This window comes from Camellia sinensis, chromosome 14 (genome assembly GCF_055761805.1).
Source record: "Camellia sinensis isolate YWXY chromosome 14, ASM5576180v1, whole genome shotgun sequence".
Classification (NCBI taxonomy): Eukaryota; Viridiplantae; Streptophyta; class Magnoliopsida; order Ericales; family Theaceae; genus Camellia; species Camellia sinensis.
The window spans coordinates 13,632,426-13,647,805 of NC_138974.1; the positions used below are offsets into that span (position 1 = coordinate 13,632,426).

Sequence of the window (15,380 nt, forward strand, 5' to 3'; positions counted from 1 at the left end):
GGTCTTCTCTTCTCCAACGAGGTTCGTCTCCTCTGTCTGGTGGTCTTGGGTAACCCATCTGGTCGACCTATTTGTTCGACGTGATCACTGTGCTTCTATCGTTGATCTTCTCTCTCTGGTTCTTCTTCAGTCTCTCTTTGTTCGTGACTTGAATCTCGTTCACTGAGTTCCTTCTATTTTGGTTATATTTTGGGTTTATTACACTTAAACCCCTTGATTGCCTATTTATCACCCTTTGACCCCTGGTTTGACTATTTTGCTCTATTTTGGATTTGTTACACTTGAACCCCTAATCTCTTTGATTATTATGATGTCTTTGGCTTTTGATTAGTGTGCCTTCTACCATCAGAGGGGCCATTGGAACTACCGCTATCCCAAGAAGGGACATCTCGCTACCTTATCTTTTTAGCAATCTCATAACCTATTACGGGTTCCTCCTACTGCGTATACTGCATCTGCTCTGGCTCCTAATCCTGATTTGGTTTCCTTGACTGCTCAGATTAGTTAGTTTTTTAGCATATATTGTCTACCTCCCAGCCATCCTTGTCTGTCTCCATTGTTTTTTCTCTTCATTCAGGTTTGCTTGGGTCTTCTTCAGGTATTTTTTCGTCTGTCTGGATTTTTGTCTCTGGTGCCTCTCATCATATGATTGCCCATCTCTCTTTACTTCAAAATTGTACTTCTCTCCTTTTTCCTATTACTGTCAATGATGCTAATGGGTCTAATATGTCTATTGTATCTGTTAGGTCTGTCCTACCGTCTGTTATGTCTACTGTCTTTATTCCATCTGTCTGTTCCTTAGTTATCTGTCAGTTTATTATCTATCAGTCAGCTTAATGCCTTCCGTTTTTATGTTATCTTTTCTTTTTTTATTTGTTTTGTACAGGATTGGATGTCTAAGCAGTAGATTGGGACCAATTGTAAAGTTGGAGACCTCTATGTGGTAGAGAGCTTGCATTTGCCTATGGCAACCTCTCTAACTGCCTTTTCTCTTTTCAGTTAGATTCTCTGTCTAGTCCTTTTTACTTGTGGCATTCTAGATTAGGGCATTTGTCTGCTGATTGCTTACGGTCTTTAGCTCAGTCTGGTATATTGGGTAAAGTTTCTCCTAGTGAACGTACTGAATGTCGAGGGTGTAAACTTGCCGAAATGATAGCCTTACCTTTTATAAAAGTACTTCTATATTTGATACACCATTTTCTTTAGTTCGTACTGATGTTTGGGGCCATTCTCCCGTTCTCACCAAAGGGGGGTTCTGCTTATGTGTCATTTGTTGATGACTGCACTCGTTACACTTGGGTTTATCTTAGGACTCATAAGTCTGACTTTTACCAGATATACCGTACTTTTCAGTCTATGGTCACTACACAGTTTGGGTCTACTATTAAATTGTTGTGGTCTGACTGGGGTAGGAAATACTGTAAAACTGAATTCTGTGAATATTTGGCCAAATTGGGTACCATTCACCAAACTTCTTGTACTAATACATATGCCCAAAATGGTCGAGCTGACCGTAAACACTGTTATCTCCTTGAGACAGCTAGGTTTCTCCTTCTCTCTGCCTCCGTTCCGGCTCCATTTTGGGTGAGGCAGTTCTTAGTGCTACTTTTCTTCTCAATCGTATGCCTACCCCTCTTCTTTCTAGTCGGTCTTCTTAGGAGGCTCTGTTTTCTCAACTTCCTAATTACTTCCTCCTTCGTGTGTTTGGGTCTGCTTGTTTTGCCCTTTTATCCTAAAAAGATAGGACCAAACTTAGTGCTCGGCCTGTCTTATGTGTCTTTTTGGGTTATAGTCTCACTCAGAAAGTTTATCGCTCTTATAACCCTGCTTTTCGTCGTCTTTATGTCTCCCGCCATGTTGCCTTTCTCGAACGTCTACTTTACTTTCAGCTTCTTCCTCTTATCGCCCTAGTTTCCAAAGAGGATTTGGTTCATATTGATCTGTTTCCTTCTGAGGTCCCCGTTTGATGAGTCCATCTCTACAGATCTTCCTGAGCTTGTTCAATCTTCTCTTCCTGCTTCTCCTTCAGTTTCTTCTCCTCCTCTGTTGTTAGTTTATTCTCGTCGCAAGGCTCCTCCTTCACCGGTTGTCTCTACTCCTACTGCTGATCCTCCTGCTCCTGAAGACTCTGATCCTGCTGCACACTGATAGCCTACTCGAACGCATCATCCTCCAAACAGGTTGGGTTGGTGTAATACATATTTTTCTGTTTCCTATCATACTTTTTTATCTGCTATTTACTCTTTTTCAGAACCTCAGTCTTACAAGGAGGCCTATCAGGATCCTTATTGGGTTCAAGCTATGGAGGATGAGTTGTCTACTTTACAGAAAACTAGTACTTGGGAGTTGGTTCCTTTGCCTGCTGGTAAGAATCTGTTTGGCTGCTGTTAAAACCTATCACCTACTTCACCCACTTAAACCTACTCCACTAAACCTAACCCACTACACCACTACCACCTCACCTACTCCACTAAACCTAACCCACTACACCACTACCACCTCCACTTCACCTACTCCACCTACCACCTACTACCACCTACTCTTCTATATATAGGAATCATTGTAACATTCAATACATCAATCAATAATACAATTCTCTATTTCTCTTTATACATTAAATTTCTACATGGTATCAGAGCGGGATTTTTCTTCTCTACTCTGCCGCCGGACCTCTCCACATACCTTCACTCTGCTGTCACATTTCTTGCTGCCATGGACCATCACTCTCACCTTTGAGATTGGAAGTGTGTTGTGTGTTACCTAGATCAATGCCCTCTTCACAGATTCTTTCTTTTACAGCATCACCACCCTGTTTTTTTCTTTTCACATTTTTGTGCCTTAGACAAGTCCAGATCTGCGCCGGCAAGTTGGGAAACCATCACCATCTGGCATCTGTTTGCTATCATCATGCTCTTCAACTGAAGACTCTCTTGGCAGGCCACTGATAAGGGGAGTGCTTGCAAATGTTGGGTCATCATCCCCAGGCCCAATTTCCAAATCAATTTCTTCTCCAAGCTCCCTAACAACCAGGTGATGTCTCTGTGCCTGCTGAATTAAGCTCATATCATCCATTGTAGAATTCATCCCTATCCCACCTACCTACCGATAGCAACATTCAGCATGACAGTTCAACCACACCTCAACATCCTTTATTCTCTGAATTGAAGTATAAACTCTCTTCAGTCTTCACCGAACTTGCTGTATCAGGCTTGAAGATGAAATCCCACAACTAAATCGTATTCCTTAACGGAAACAATTGGTTGGACCGCGATCAGATTGTTCGCTCATTCTGTGATAACCCCGTATGAATTTGTGATGAGAGAGAGCGAGATTGAAGGCCAAGCAGCCAGCAGGTGTGAGGAATGGGACTGGTTTTCTCTCTCTCTCTCTCGGGCATTGTCTCTCTCTCTCTTCCTTTTAATTAAGTGTTTTACACACCACCTCCACCCACATGGGTTGGTTTCACTTTTCCTCATCAATATATTCACACTGTCTTCCACTTTCTTTTCTTTTTTTTTATATCACCCACGAGACTACTCACATGCACCACCCACTCTCTCTTCAAAATACTTTATCATTTTTCCCACCCAACACCTCATCTTAATCTATTCTATCTCTATTTTAATCTGTAAACATATACATATCTGTAAACATATATATATTCTTCTCTTTTCTTTTCTTTTCTATCTATACATATATATTATTATTAAACCACAAAAAAAAAAAAAAAAAAAACAAAACAAAAACAAAACAAAAACAAAAACCGAACATCTTTCGTTTTGATTTCAACTATATTCTTATTATTTCTTTCTTTATTTTTCTTTCACATTATTTTTTAATCTTTTTCGAATTCCATTCATACCATATAGCTTTGCACACCAAACCATATTTTATTCATCTCAGGGATCAACCCCGATCACAATTTTCACAAAAAAAAAAAAAAAAAAAAACCCAAACAACCACATCCACAGGCGGGATTTTTCTTCTCTACTCTGCCGCCGGTCTCTTCTTCTTGCCTCCGTCCTGGGCGGCCCTTGACGGTGTTGCCTCCGTGTTTCCCACTCCACTGGGCACAATCACTATTCCCTGCTCCTCCACTGCAGCATATGGCGGACCTCCGAATCGGAACATCACGGTGGCCTTCCGCTTCAGCTCCTTATTTTCCGCCTTTAGCACACTTATCTCTGCTCGCGCATCCTTATACATGCGTTGGAGCAGAGCCAGTTGGGCGTTTAACTGCTGCACCTCATTTGTCCTACTCTGCAGTCGGTGCGACAAGTTTGTGACCGCAGTCATGGTTTCAACACATGACTTCAAAGTATACTGATTGGCCTCAATATCAGTTTGCACCGCCATTTTTTGCTCCACCGACCGCATCGGAAAGTTCAACGGAGCAAAACCAGAGGCGCTTGGTTGAGGTTCACTGGCCACCGCACCAGTTATCTCTCTTGTTGACTCGTTGAGGTCGGGAAAGAGAGTGAGCAGACCACGGGACGAAGAGGCCATATTCTGGGTAGCTGAACAGGAAGACGAGGCCATGTTGTGGGTTGCTGAGTGTTTCAGAGAAGGGTTGGTTACAGAATGGCAACAGAGTGTTCCAGAATCTCTTTCTCAGAAACCGAAGAGTTTTTTCAAAGGATTTTCGGCGGTTTCAGACTGGTTTGCACAGCCTCCGCCTCAACCTTGGTTAAATAGCCGAGGCAGACACTCGCATCATGCGCCTCTCGGCGCTCGCCGACAACATGGGCGCTCCTTTTGATAGGCACGCCTTTTGATGGCACGTCTTTTTATGGATTGGGCACGCTTTTTGATGGCACGCCTTTTGAAAGATTGGGCACACCTTTTGAGGGTGCGACTTTTTAAGGGTCTGACAAGACTCTGTAAACTGTCCCGACATTGATTCCGGTTAGCTCCTTCATGGGTCCGACAAGACTCTGTAAACTGTCCCGACATTGATTCCGGTTAGTTTCTACAAGGGTCCGACAAGACTCTGTAAACTGTCCCGACATTGATTCCGGTTAGCTCCTTCATGGGTCCGACAAGACTCTGTAAACTGTCCCGACATTGATTTCGGTTAGTTTCTACAAGGATCCAGCAAGACTCCGTAAACTGTCACAACAACTGTCACAACATTGTCTGCTACAACGGTCCGACATGACCCCATAAACTGTCTTCTACATCGGTCTGACACAACCATCCAGTGTCCTCTACAACGTTATGACACCACCATACAGTGTCTTCACCATCGGTCTGACACGATCATACAGTGTCTCCTATCCTCTTTTCTTTTATGTATTCGTCTATTTTCTTGTTTTGTTACTCTCTCCAAACTCAAGTTGGCTAGTTCCTATCCCCCTTGAGTTTGCGGGGGGCTGTTAAAACCTATCACCTACTTCATCCACTTAAACCTACTCCACTAAACCTAACCCACTACACCACTACCACCTCACCTACTCCACTAAACCTAACCCACTACACCACTACCACCTCCACTTCACCTACTCCACCTACCACCTACTACCACCTACTCTTCTATATATAGGAATCATTGTAACATTCAATACATCAATCAATAATACAATTCTCTATTTCTCTTTATACATTAAATTTCTACAGCCGCAAATGGGTCTACAAAGTCAAGACTCATTCTGATTGTTCTCTTTAGTGTACAAAGCTCATCTAGTTGCCAAAGGTTTCTCACACGAGTATGGTATTAATTATGAGGAGATCTTTGCTCTTGTTTCCAAGATGACTACTGTCCGTACTTTGATCTTTGTTGCTGATGTTCGTTCTTGGCTTCTTTATCCGATGGATGCTAAGAATGCTTTTCTTAATGATCATCTTACTGAGGAGGTTTACACGTGTCCTCCTCCTGGCCTTCACCATTCCTTTGGACAAGTTTGTTGCCTTCGACGTGTTCTGTATGGTTTGAAGCAGTGTCCTCATGCTTGGTATGATCGCTTTCAGATTGCTGTTACTGAGTTTGGATTTCATCCTTGTGTCCCGGACTTTACTTTATTTTTTCTCCACACCTCAGCTGGATTTGTTGCATTATTACTGTATGTGGATGATATGATCATCACTGGTTCTGACTCTTCTGCTATATCTGATGTCAAATAGCATCTTTTCCGCACCTCTGAAATTAAGGATCTGGGCTCTTTGCGTTATTTTCTTGGTATTGAGGTAGCTTCTTCTCCCAAAGGGTACTTTCTATCTCAGGGCAAGTATGCCAATGAGGTTATTCATTGTGCTGATCTTACTGACACTAAGATTTCTAATACCCTCATTGAGCTTATTGTCAAGCTCTAACACTACTGATGGTGTTTTTCTGGATGATCCTACTTTATATCGCGAGCTCGTGGGTTGCTTAGTCTATCTAACGGTTACTCGTCCTGGTCTTGCCTATGTTGTTCACGTGGTTAGCCAGTTTGTCTCTGCTCCTCACTCTCTTCATTGGGCTGCTTTGGTTCGAATTCTTTGCTGTCTCCGGGGTACTATATTTCAGGGTTTATTGTTGTCTTCTACTTTTTTGGACTTGGTGGCTTATGCTGATTTTGATTGGGTTGGTGATGTCACTGATCGTAAGTTCACTTCTAGCTTCTGCATGTTTCTTGGTGATTCCTTAATCTCTTGGAAGGCAAAGAAACAGACTATTGTTGTGCGTTTTACTGCTGAGGCTAAGTACCGTGCTATGACTTATGCCACTGCTGAGCTTGTTTGGCTTTGTTGTCTCTTGACTGAGTTGGGTGTCCCTCAGTCTTCTCCGACCTCCCTTTACTGTGACAACCGCGGTGCTATTTAGATTGCACATAACACTGTCTTTCATAAGCAAATGAAACATATTGAGATTGATTGTCATTTTGTACGTCAGCATTTGCAGTTTGGCTTCATCTCGCTTCCTTTCGTCTCTTCGGCATTGCAACTTGCTGATTTCTTTATGAAGACTCACACCACTGCTCGCTTTCAGTTTCTTCTTGGCAAACTCTCATTGTTTTCTACTAAAACACGTTGAGTTTGAGCGGGGTGTGAGAATATTATATTACTTATGGACATATATCAATTAGGTTGATTGTGTATTTTAGATTGATTGTGAATATTAGATTGATTGTATTTCCTATTTCAGATTAGGATTAAGATTGTTATATATATTGGTTGTAATCTTTGTATTAGCACAATTGAGTATACCGTTTATGCCAAATTTGGGAAGCTATCTATATTTTTTCATTACTCGAGGGAGGTCAATGTAATTTACCCATGTAGTTATTTATAAGGTAAAGTCTTGTTCCCATTGTCAATGAACCATGTGGATTAGCATATCTTGAAGAACAAGATATCAACAGGAGTCTTGGAACATTGCAGTAATCTTTTGGACAATCAAAAGGAGACAGAGTTCTGACATATGAGCCAGGATGAGATGGAAATCAGTGTGCTGATATATGTGTATAAAATAGAAAATATTTTGCGGTTTCTCATGTTTTTGATTTAACATGAAGTCTCATTCCTTTTATTGTTTAATTTGATTGATATAATAACCATGCCATTCCATTTGAGTTCCCTTATATTTTGTTGACATATTGTTGTAACTGCTTGTAGACAAATTTGAAATGAATAAGGTACTTGATCTTGTCTAAATTCATTTTTAGTAATATGTTCTTCTATAGAAAAGGCGTAGCACCATGTTGATTAGTAATTTTATTGTATGTGTTGGCGAGGATGGGCTTTGGAGAGAAGTGGTGATCATGGATTCATTTTTTCATCTCAATGGTTAGATTTTCAGTTTTGGTGAGTGGCTCCCCTTTACGCTCCTTCCTTGTTCAAGAGGGTGGTTAGGGCAAGGAGACCCCCTTTCCCTTTTTCTTTTCATCATTGTTATGGAGGCTTTGATTCGATTGATTAACTGTGCATTTCAGGAATGTATGATATCAAGTTTTGAGGTTGGTCAGTGGGATGAGAGTTGTTGACATTCTCACATTTGTTGTTTGTAGATGACACTAATATTTTTTATGATGCATATAAGGAGCAGTTGAGATACTTTAGGTGTATCTTAATTACCTTTGAGGCGGTCTTGTCGTTAAAAATGGATGTTGGAAAGAGTGAATTGATTCCAGTAGGAGTAGTGTGGTTCTTGTCTCTTTTTTAATGTTACAACAATGTTGGCTAATGAGGTTGAAAGGAGATTGGTGGGATGGAAGCTCACACTCATCAGCAATACCCTGGCGAGCTTACTTACATACTTTGTCTTTGTCTCTTTTGACCATCCCTGATTCAGAAAGATTGGAGAAGTTTTAACAGGATTTTTTTTGTAGTAGTTTGGGAGAAAGTTTTAAGTTTCACCTAGTGAATTGCTTTGTTACATGGGCTCTTTAGTTTTGGTTAGTATCAGTCTCGACCTGACCTGACAGGGGTATCTTACAGGTACAAGATATGGGATACGAACATGATCCTTCTGTTTTGAAATGGATAGATACTTTCATTTTTTTTTTTTTTTTTTTTTTTTTTTTTTTTTTTGAGTAGAAAATAAAATTTGGAGTAAAATCATTACCGATATAGTAAAATCATTGTATTCTATATTTTACATTGCCAATATATTAACACTATGGTAAAATCTTTGTATATCAAAAGATTTATCATGAATAAATTATTTTTTTACATATTATTTATCCAAAAAAAAAAAAAATTATGGCTTTGTTTGGTTTGTTTTTGAGAAATAAATTTTGGAGAAATTTTTCTAAAATTTGTTTGGCTTTGTGATTTTGGAAAAAAAAATTTCAAAATCACTTTCTCTCTCCTACATATCAATCAATCACTTTTTCTCTCTTCTCTCTCTTTCTCAATTACTTTTTCTCTCACACATATCTACTCAACTACAACAAAATATCAAATCATTCCAAACTCCCACACTCCAAAACTATTTCCAAAATATACAACCAAACAAACCCCAAAAATTTCTAAACTCTTTCCTCAAGATTTTTTCTGAAAATTTATCTCCCAAAACTGAACCAAACACACCCTATGTTTTTACATATATAAATTTATTTTTTTCCCAATGAGACGTATCCCCATATCCATATATTTTTTGGATCGTGTTTTGTCAAGCCTGCATATCCTAAAATTTAAAGTTTGCTGTGTCCGACACTTGCACCTGTACCTGAGTCCATGTAACATAGGTGAAATGAGATTGGGTTTGTAGCCTAATGAAAGAAGCTAGTTAGGGCATTAGACATTTGCACGACTTCAATCAAACTCTTTTGGGAAAGTGGTTGTGGAGGTTTGCTACTGAGTATGGATGTTTATAGAGGAGAGTCCTACATTCTAAATATGGCATGGAGGTGGGGGTTAGACCTCCAAGGTTTGGAACTCAGATTGAGTTGGGCTTTGGAAGGGGATAAGGAAGGGTTGGGAAGATTTCATTAGACATGTGAGCTTTGTCATTGAGGACTGGGAGAAGGATTAACTGTTGGAAGAATATATGGGCCTTGTTTGGTTTGTTTTTGAGAAACAAATTATGGAGAAAATTTTCTAAAATTTTGTTTGGTTTAGTAATTTTGAAAAAAAATTTCCAAAATTACTTTCTATCTCCTACACATCAATCGATCACTTTTTCTCTCTCTTTTTCTCAATCATTTTTTCTCTCACACATATCTACTCGACTATAACAAAATATCAAATCATCCCAAACTCTCACACTCCAAAACTATTTCCAAAATATACAATCACACAAACCAAAAAAAATTTTAAACTCTTTCCCTAAATTTTTTTTTTGAAAATTTATCTCCCAAAACCAAACCAAACACACCCATGGTCTATGGATACCTCTTTAATGAGGACATTTCTGGAGTGATATCATATAGTAGCTGACAAGGAAGCGTAGGTATCAAACTATTTGAGGATTTTTGAAGCAAGGGTGGTTTGGGAACTGCACGAACTGCACTTCATTTGGCCTATCTAGGATTGGGAGTTAGAGGCTGTTAATGAATTTTTATAGCTTCTATATAGTGTTTGAGATTGATTGGAATGGGGAGAATGCGATGAGATGGAATGGTGGAAATGGGAGGTTTTTAGGTAATTCTTTCCATTCTAGTCTTGTTGGTGGATCAAGTAACATTTTTTTATTGGGGAAGTATTTGCAAGTCAGGGGTGCCATCGAAGGTGTCTTGTTTTTTTGGGTTTGGACAGCAGCTCTTGATTCTATCCTCGCTAGTACAACCTGGTGAGGAGAGGTTTCTTGCTTCTTATTTTGTGCTGCATGTGCCACAAAGGGACGGAATCAGTGGACCACTTCTCCACTGTGAGGTGATGAGAGTGCTATGCAGTTTGCTTCTCTTCATTTTTGGTGTTAATTGGATAATGCTGCCCTTTCTCTAAATGCTTAGTCAACCTTGGGCAGGTGGGTGTTCATCCAGGAGAGTCCTGAAAGCTTTGAAGGTGGCACTTATGTGCCTAATGTGGAGGGTGTAGGGAATGAAATAGGTGGACTTTTGAGAAGTTTGTCTGTACATAGATTAAAGTCCACTTTAATCCATGTTTTTCATTTGACTCGAAGGAAATTTTTGTAAATCTTCTTTTGCACTTTTAGACTTTTTGGGAGAACAGTCCCCTGGTGAAGCCTTATAGATGGATTGTATACACCTGGTGTAAAGAGGTTGCACCACTTTTGGTGTGTTTTGGGTTGTAAGAAAAACTTCATGCCTTACGATATTCTATTCTCACATGAAGCTGACAAAATTATTCCCATATGTTTGATCATGCTCTTATTTATGCTATTCTAGTGTAGTTTAACTTGTAATAAAATGAAAAAGTCACTTCATCCCCTTTTTGGTTACGGGCGAGAGCACTTTACCCCCTTATGATTCAAATATAAGTGGAGACCTCTTTATGATTTTAGACTAAATTGCAATACTAGCTCCGTTAAGTTTTATAGTAAAAAGACATTTAGTCTTCTCCCACAAATTATTCTTGCAAAAAATAAAAAATAAAAAAACTTAATTTAAATATTGATTTTTTTATAACCAAAAAAAAAAAAAAGAGTCTGATTTTACTACCTTTTAACTTATTTAGAATTTTTTTTTTTTGTTGCAAAAATTTATTAATTTTTTAACTTAATTAAAAATCATATTTATTATCCCTAAAAAAACAAAGAATCATATTTATTTAACTTTTAAATTTAGTTTCAAATTTGGCATGTATACTTAGACATATGTCTATACATTTATATGCAACTACTTATATATGAAAAATGATATTTAATTCTTTAATTTGGTGGTCTAATTGAAAATATGGGTTGGAGATTTGTGAGTTTAGATCTGGAAGAGAATCAGATATGAGCCTCGTGAAGATCTCTCATGTTAACAACAGATTGTACAATACAATTTGTCTTTTATCCTCGTAGTAATCACCATGTAATCTTTTACAATAAAATCCGTTGTGGGTACAGTTAGTTCAATCGAAGGTGTGCTCTTCAAAAAGCTTCACCCCAACAGTTTCTAAAAATAGGGATACACACTTTTCCAGTGTCTGCAAAAAAGACGGGGAACATGAGAAACGATTGTGGGTGGGGACTAGAGACGGGATGTTGGTGACAATTGGGAAGGTGAGAGAGGGCAACTGTGGGGGTCGAAAAAGGGAGAGGGGCAATAACGGTGGTCATGGAGGCAAGGTGAGGTGGCGGGGTGGTTTAGGGTTTGATGGTAGATGATGAAATGAAGGGACGATGAAGATGAAGTGTAGAAATGACTTTTTACATTTTTTATTTTACTTTAATTTCAAGAAAAATTTATGCCCACTTTCAAAAATGGCAAGTGTATTACACCTTCCATTAGTTTGGACAGAAAAAGTGACTGTTGCAGTTTAATCCAAAGCCAAAAGGAGTCTTCCTGCCTATATTTTAACCATGATAGAAATAGGAATCCATGAATGTGAGAATTCCTTAGGGCATATCAGAGCTATTTGTATCCCATAACCACGTCGTCTTTGTACTGTCTCAGAGTCCGATAGTATAGAAAACTAAGTGGTCATAGTCACGGCCCATGATTCCCCATGGGATCACAATCATTTGCTTTCATCCTAAACTCGTTTGTCTTTATTGGCTTTGTCTGCCCTTTCTACTTCCATCTCACAGTCCGGTAAGCATAGAACGCTTCATCCTCCCTGTAGGCTAACACAACCCCTGCTAATGAATGCTCCACCGCCTGTCTGGCTATGTGTTTAGAGCTCAAACCATTGTTGGAATGTGTTCCACATCGCCTGGAGTTGACCCATCTGTGCTTGTTATAACGTTCCAGTTTCCCTCTTCTTAATTCCTGAGTTTTAAGGAGAAGTGTGGGCTGGGCTTTTCAATTTGGTATCAAAGCTTGGTTGGGCCTGTGACTGGTGTGTCGTTTATCCAGCTACTGTATGTTGTGGTCCAGGAGTGTGTGTTGGAATGTGTCCTACATCGCCTAGAGTTGCCCCATCTGTGTTGGTTTTGAGGCTTCAGTTTCCCTCTCCTTAATACCTGGGTTTTAAGGAGAAGTGTGGGCTGAACTTTTCAATTACCATAAGGAGGTAAAGTAATGAATTTTTCTCTATGATAAATGTTATTTTTGTTTTGTACAAATTCATCCTTATTCTGGGCAAGATAACCTTTTAAAAGCTGTTGTAATTGCTTTACTTCTGCAAGCCTCGTGATCTGTTATGTGCAGAATGCACTTGCTTTGCTTGACACTACTGGTGTTATATCTTTTTTGTTGGAATCCATGTGTTAATGTTGTTGACACATTAATGGTTCCCTATTTGTCTTCTTTTTATTATGTTTTCCTTTCAGTTTTACATTTGTAGCCATCAACTATATATGACCTGGTGAAGGCTGAGTTATCAAACAGATGTCTATTGATTTATATGACACTCATGTTTCCCGATTTGAATAATAACTTCAATTATAGAAATCAATTTAATGAATTATTTAACTATTGAGTACTTGGGAATCATCTCGTGTGTGCCTTTAAATGATGGCTGAAAATATTATTCTGGATAATGGAACTTTCTTTGATGATGGCTGAAAATATTATTCTGGATAATGGAACTTTCTTTGATGGATTATGTTATTCTTTTATATAATTCTTCCATTTACTCTTGCGCTACAGATTAATGACCATTATGAGTTCCCTTCGCAACTTGATCTTGATCGAGAGAATGGAAAATACTTGTCACCCGAAGCCAATAGGAGCATTCGAAACCTCTACACACTTCACAGGTACTTGAAATCTTAGTTTATGCCATCTAGTTTATAGTCAGTGAATTGCCTAGCTTAATTTTATGGTGCTCTCTCTTCCTCTTCTTCCCGTGGTTTGGAGTAATTGTTTCTATTCCTTATGGTAAGTAATAGTTAATGTCTTCGTTACTCTCTGCCGATTGATAAGCTGTGGATGTTTACCTTTCTGCATGGTTGAACCATAATAAATGTGAATACATGGCCTATTTAGGAATTCTTTGTGTCTTCAGATTCACATCACTTATGTGGTGGTACAGACTTTGTTATTGCCACCATAAGGCATTGTCTTATTAAAATTGTTTAATCTCGGAATATTTCTAGTATTGGTTTATCATCTGAATTGAAGCTATGAGTTTTCCTTGTGTATCCTCATTAGGAATTTGGGCAAATTTCACTTTAACCCCTTATGGCTTGCCCCATGTGCAAATGATCTCCTTGTCATTTTGAAATAAGCACACAGCCCCCTGTACTTTGTGGATCAAAGTGCACCACTAAAATCAATTGACAACACCTGTAAAATGACCAAAATGCCTTTATATTCTTCCTTTCTCATCTTATGAACTAAACCCTAATACACACACATATATCATCTTCTTCTTCTCTTCATCCCTTCGGAATTAAATATATATTTACATAAAAACCAACAAAATAACCATCACCAATTGTCACTCTATTCCGTTCCCACCACCACGATGGTAGAGAGGGGAAGAAAATGGCATTCTTCTGAAATTTTAAAGATGTATATGGGGTATTTTTGTCTTAAAAAATAGTTTACTCTCCTGATAGGCACACATCCCTCACATGATGTTAACTTGGGTGGAAAAACTGACGGTGCACTTTGATTCACAAACCACAACGGGCTATGTCCTTATTTCCAAATGAAAACCACAGTAGCCAAACCACTTGGGGGTAAATTTGCCATAGGATTTTTGATGATTAATTATTTCTGTGATGGACAAAGGAATCATTTTGTGTATCCATACACTGCCACAATTCAATTTAGCTTTTTCAGGTTGTGATTAATGATTAATAATTCATTGAATCGCTTTTAATTGGAGGGGATTGTAATTTCTTCCAAATAGCAGATGGGCAGGAAAAATATGAAAAGATGTGGTGATGGAGCCAAATCAAGAAAGAGATTTCATTAGAGAGAGAGAGAGAGTCCCAAATTGGGATACCAGAGCTCTCAAGCTCTGAAATATTCAATATCAAAATATCATTAATCCCAGGAGCCTAGCCACCTATTTATAGGATAGAAGACCCAACTAACTCTAACTAACTCTTATGGCGCTAAACATAACAACCATACTAGTTCTAACTACATAATGTGAAATATTGTGCTTGATTGATTTCCAATAATACTTAACCAATTTGAATACCTCAGTGCATAAATTGACATGAATATTTGTAACTTTTTATTTATCTTTAGTTGAGGAGAGCTTTCCTTTTCTCCAGATAATGTGTAGAGTTTTGGGCGGTGCTTTTCTTTTCAGTGCAGAAATTTTCTTTTCTCCAGATAATATTTGTATATATATATATATATATATTTGGCTCTTTTTAGTTTGTATATACACTTTTGCATGTACATGGTTTTGGTCTCATGCAAATAATGTTGTTTGTTCAAAAGAGGAAAAGGCTAACGTGTGGCTTACTGATGTCTGATGCATCTTGTGATGTATGTAGATCCTTATTTATTTATTTTTGTGTTATTTTTTTACTGTTTGTATATGATATGCTGAATTTTGTTTTGTTCTTACAAATTTGAGTTTGTTTGCAGTGTTTTAGTCCACAGTGGTGGGGTGCATGGTGGACATTATTATGCCTTTATAAGGCCAACTCTTTCTGATCAGTGGTAAGCATTCAATGTTCAGTTGCACATCCAGTTGCACATACACACATAATAACTATCAGTCTTGCTGTGCTATTTAGTTCCTTACATTGACACATGCTGCATGTTACAATAACATGCTTGTTTAAAATACGTCATGGGCAACTTTTCTATATAACTATATACAGAATATTCTTTTTTGTATGAAGAAGATCTGTAAACAACAAAGAACTTTCTAAATAGAATTATCTGTCTTCTATATGCTTGTAAAAAAGCTATCCATCATCTTTATAATTTGATAAT

The 15,380-nt window shown here is 38.4% G+C and overlaps 1 protein-coding gene across 4 annotated transcripts in view; it reads left to right on the plus strand.

Annotated features, from left to right (window-relative positions):
* Positions 1 to 15,380, plus strand: part of LOC114265677 (ubiquitin C-terminal hydrolase 13) — a 74,923-nt gene that overhangs the window by 27,775 nt on the left and 31,768 nt on the right. For all 4 annotated transcript variants that reach the window (XM_082906560.1, XM_082906561.1, XM_082906562.1 and 1 more), the window contains exons 10-11: positions 13,122 to 13,231; positions 15,027 to 15,101. In XM_082906560.1, the coding sequence (XP_082762686.1) occupies positions 13,122 to 13,231; positions 15,027 to 15,101 (185 nt within the window). The remainder of the gene's footprint in view (positions 1 to 13,121; positions 13,232 to 15,026; positions 15,102 to 15,380) is intronic.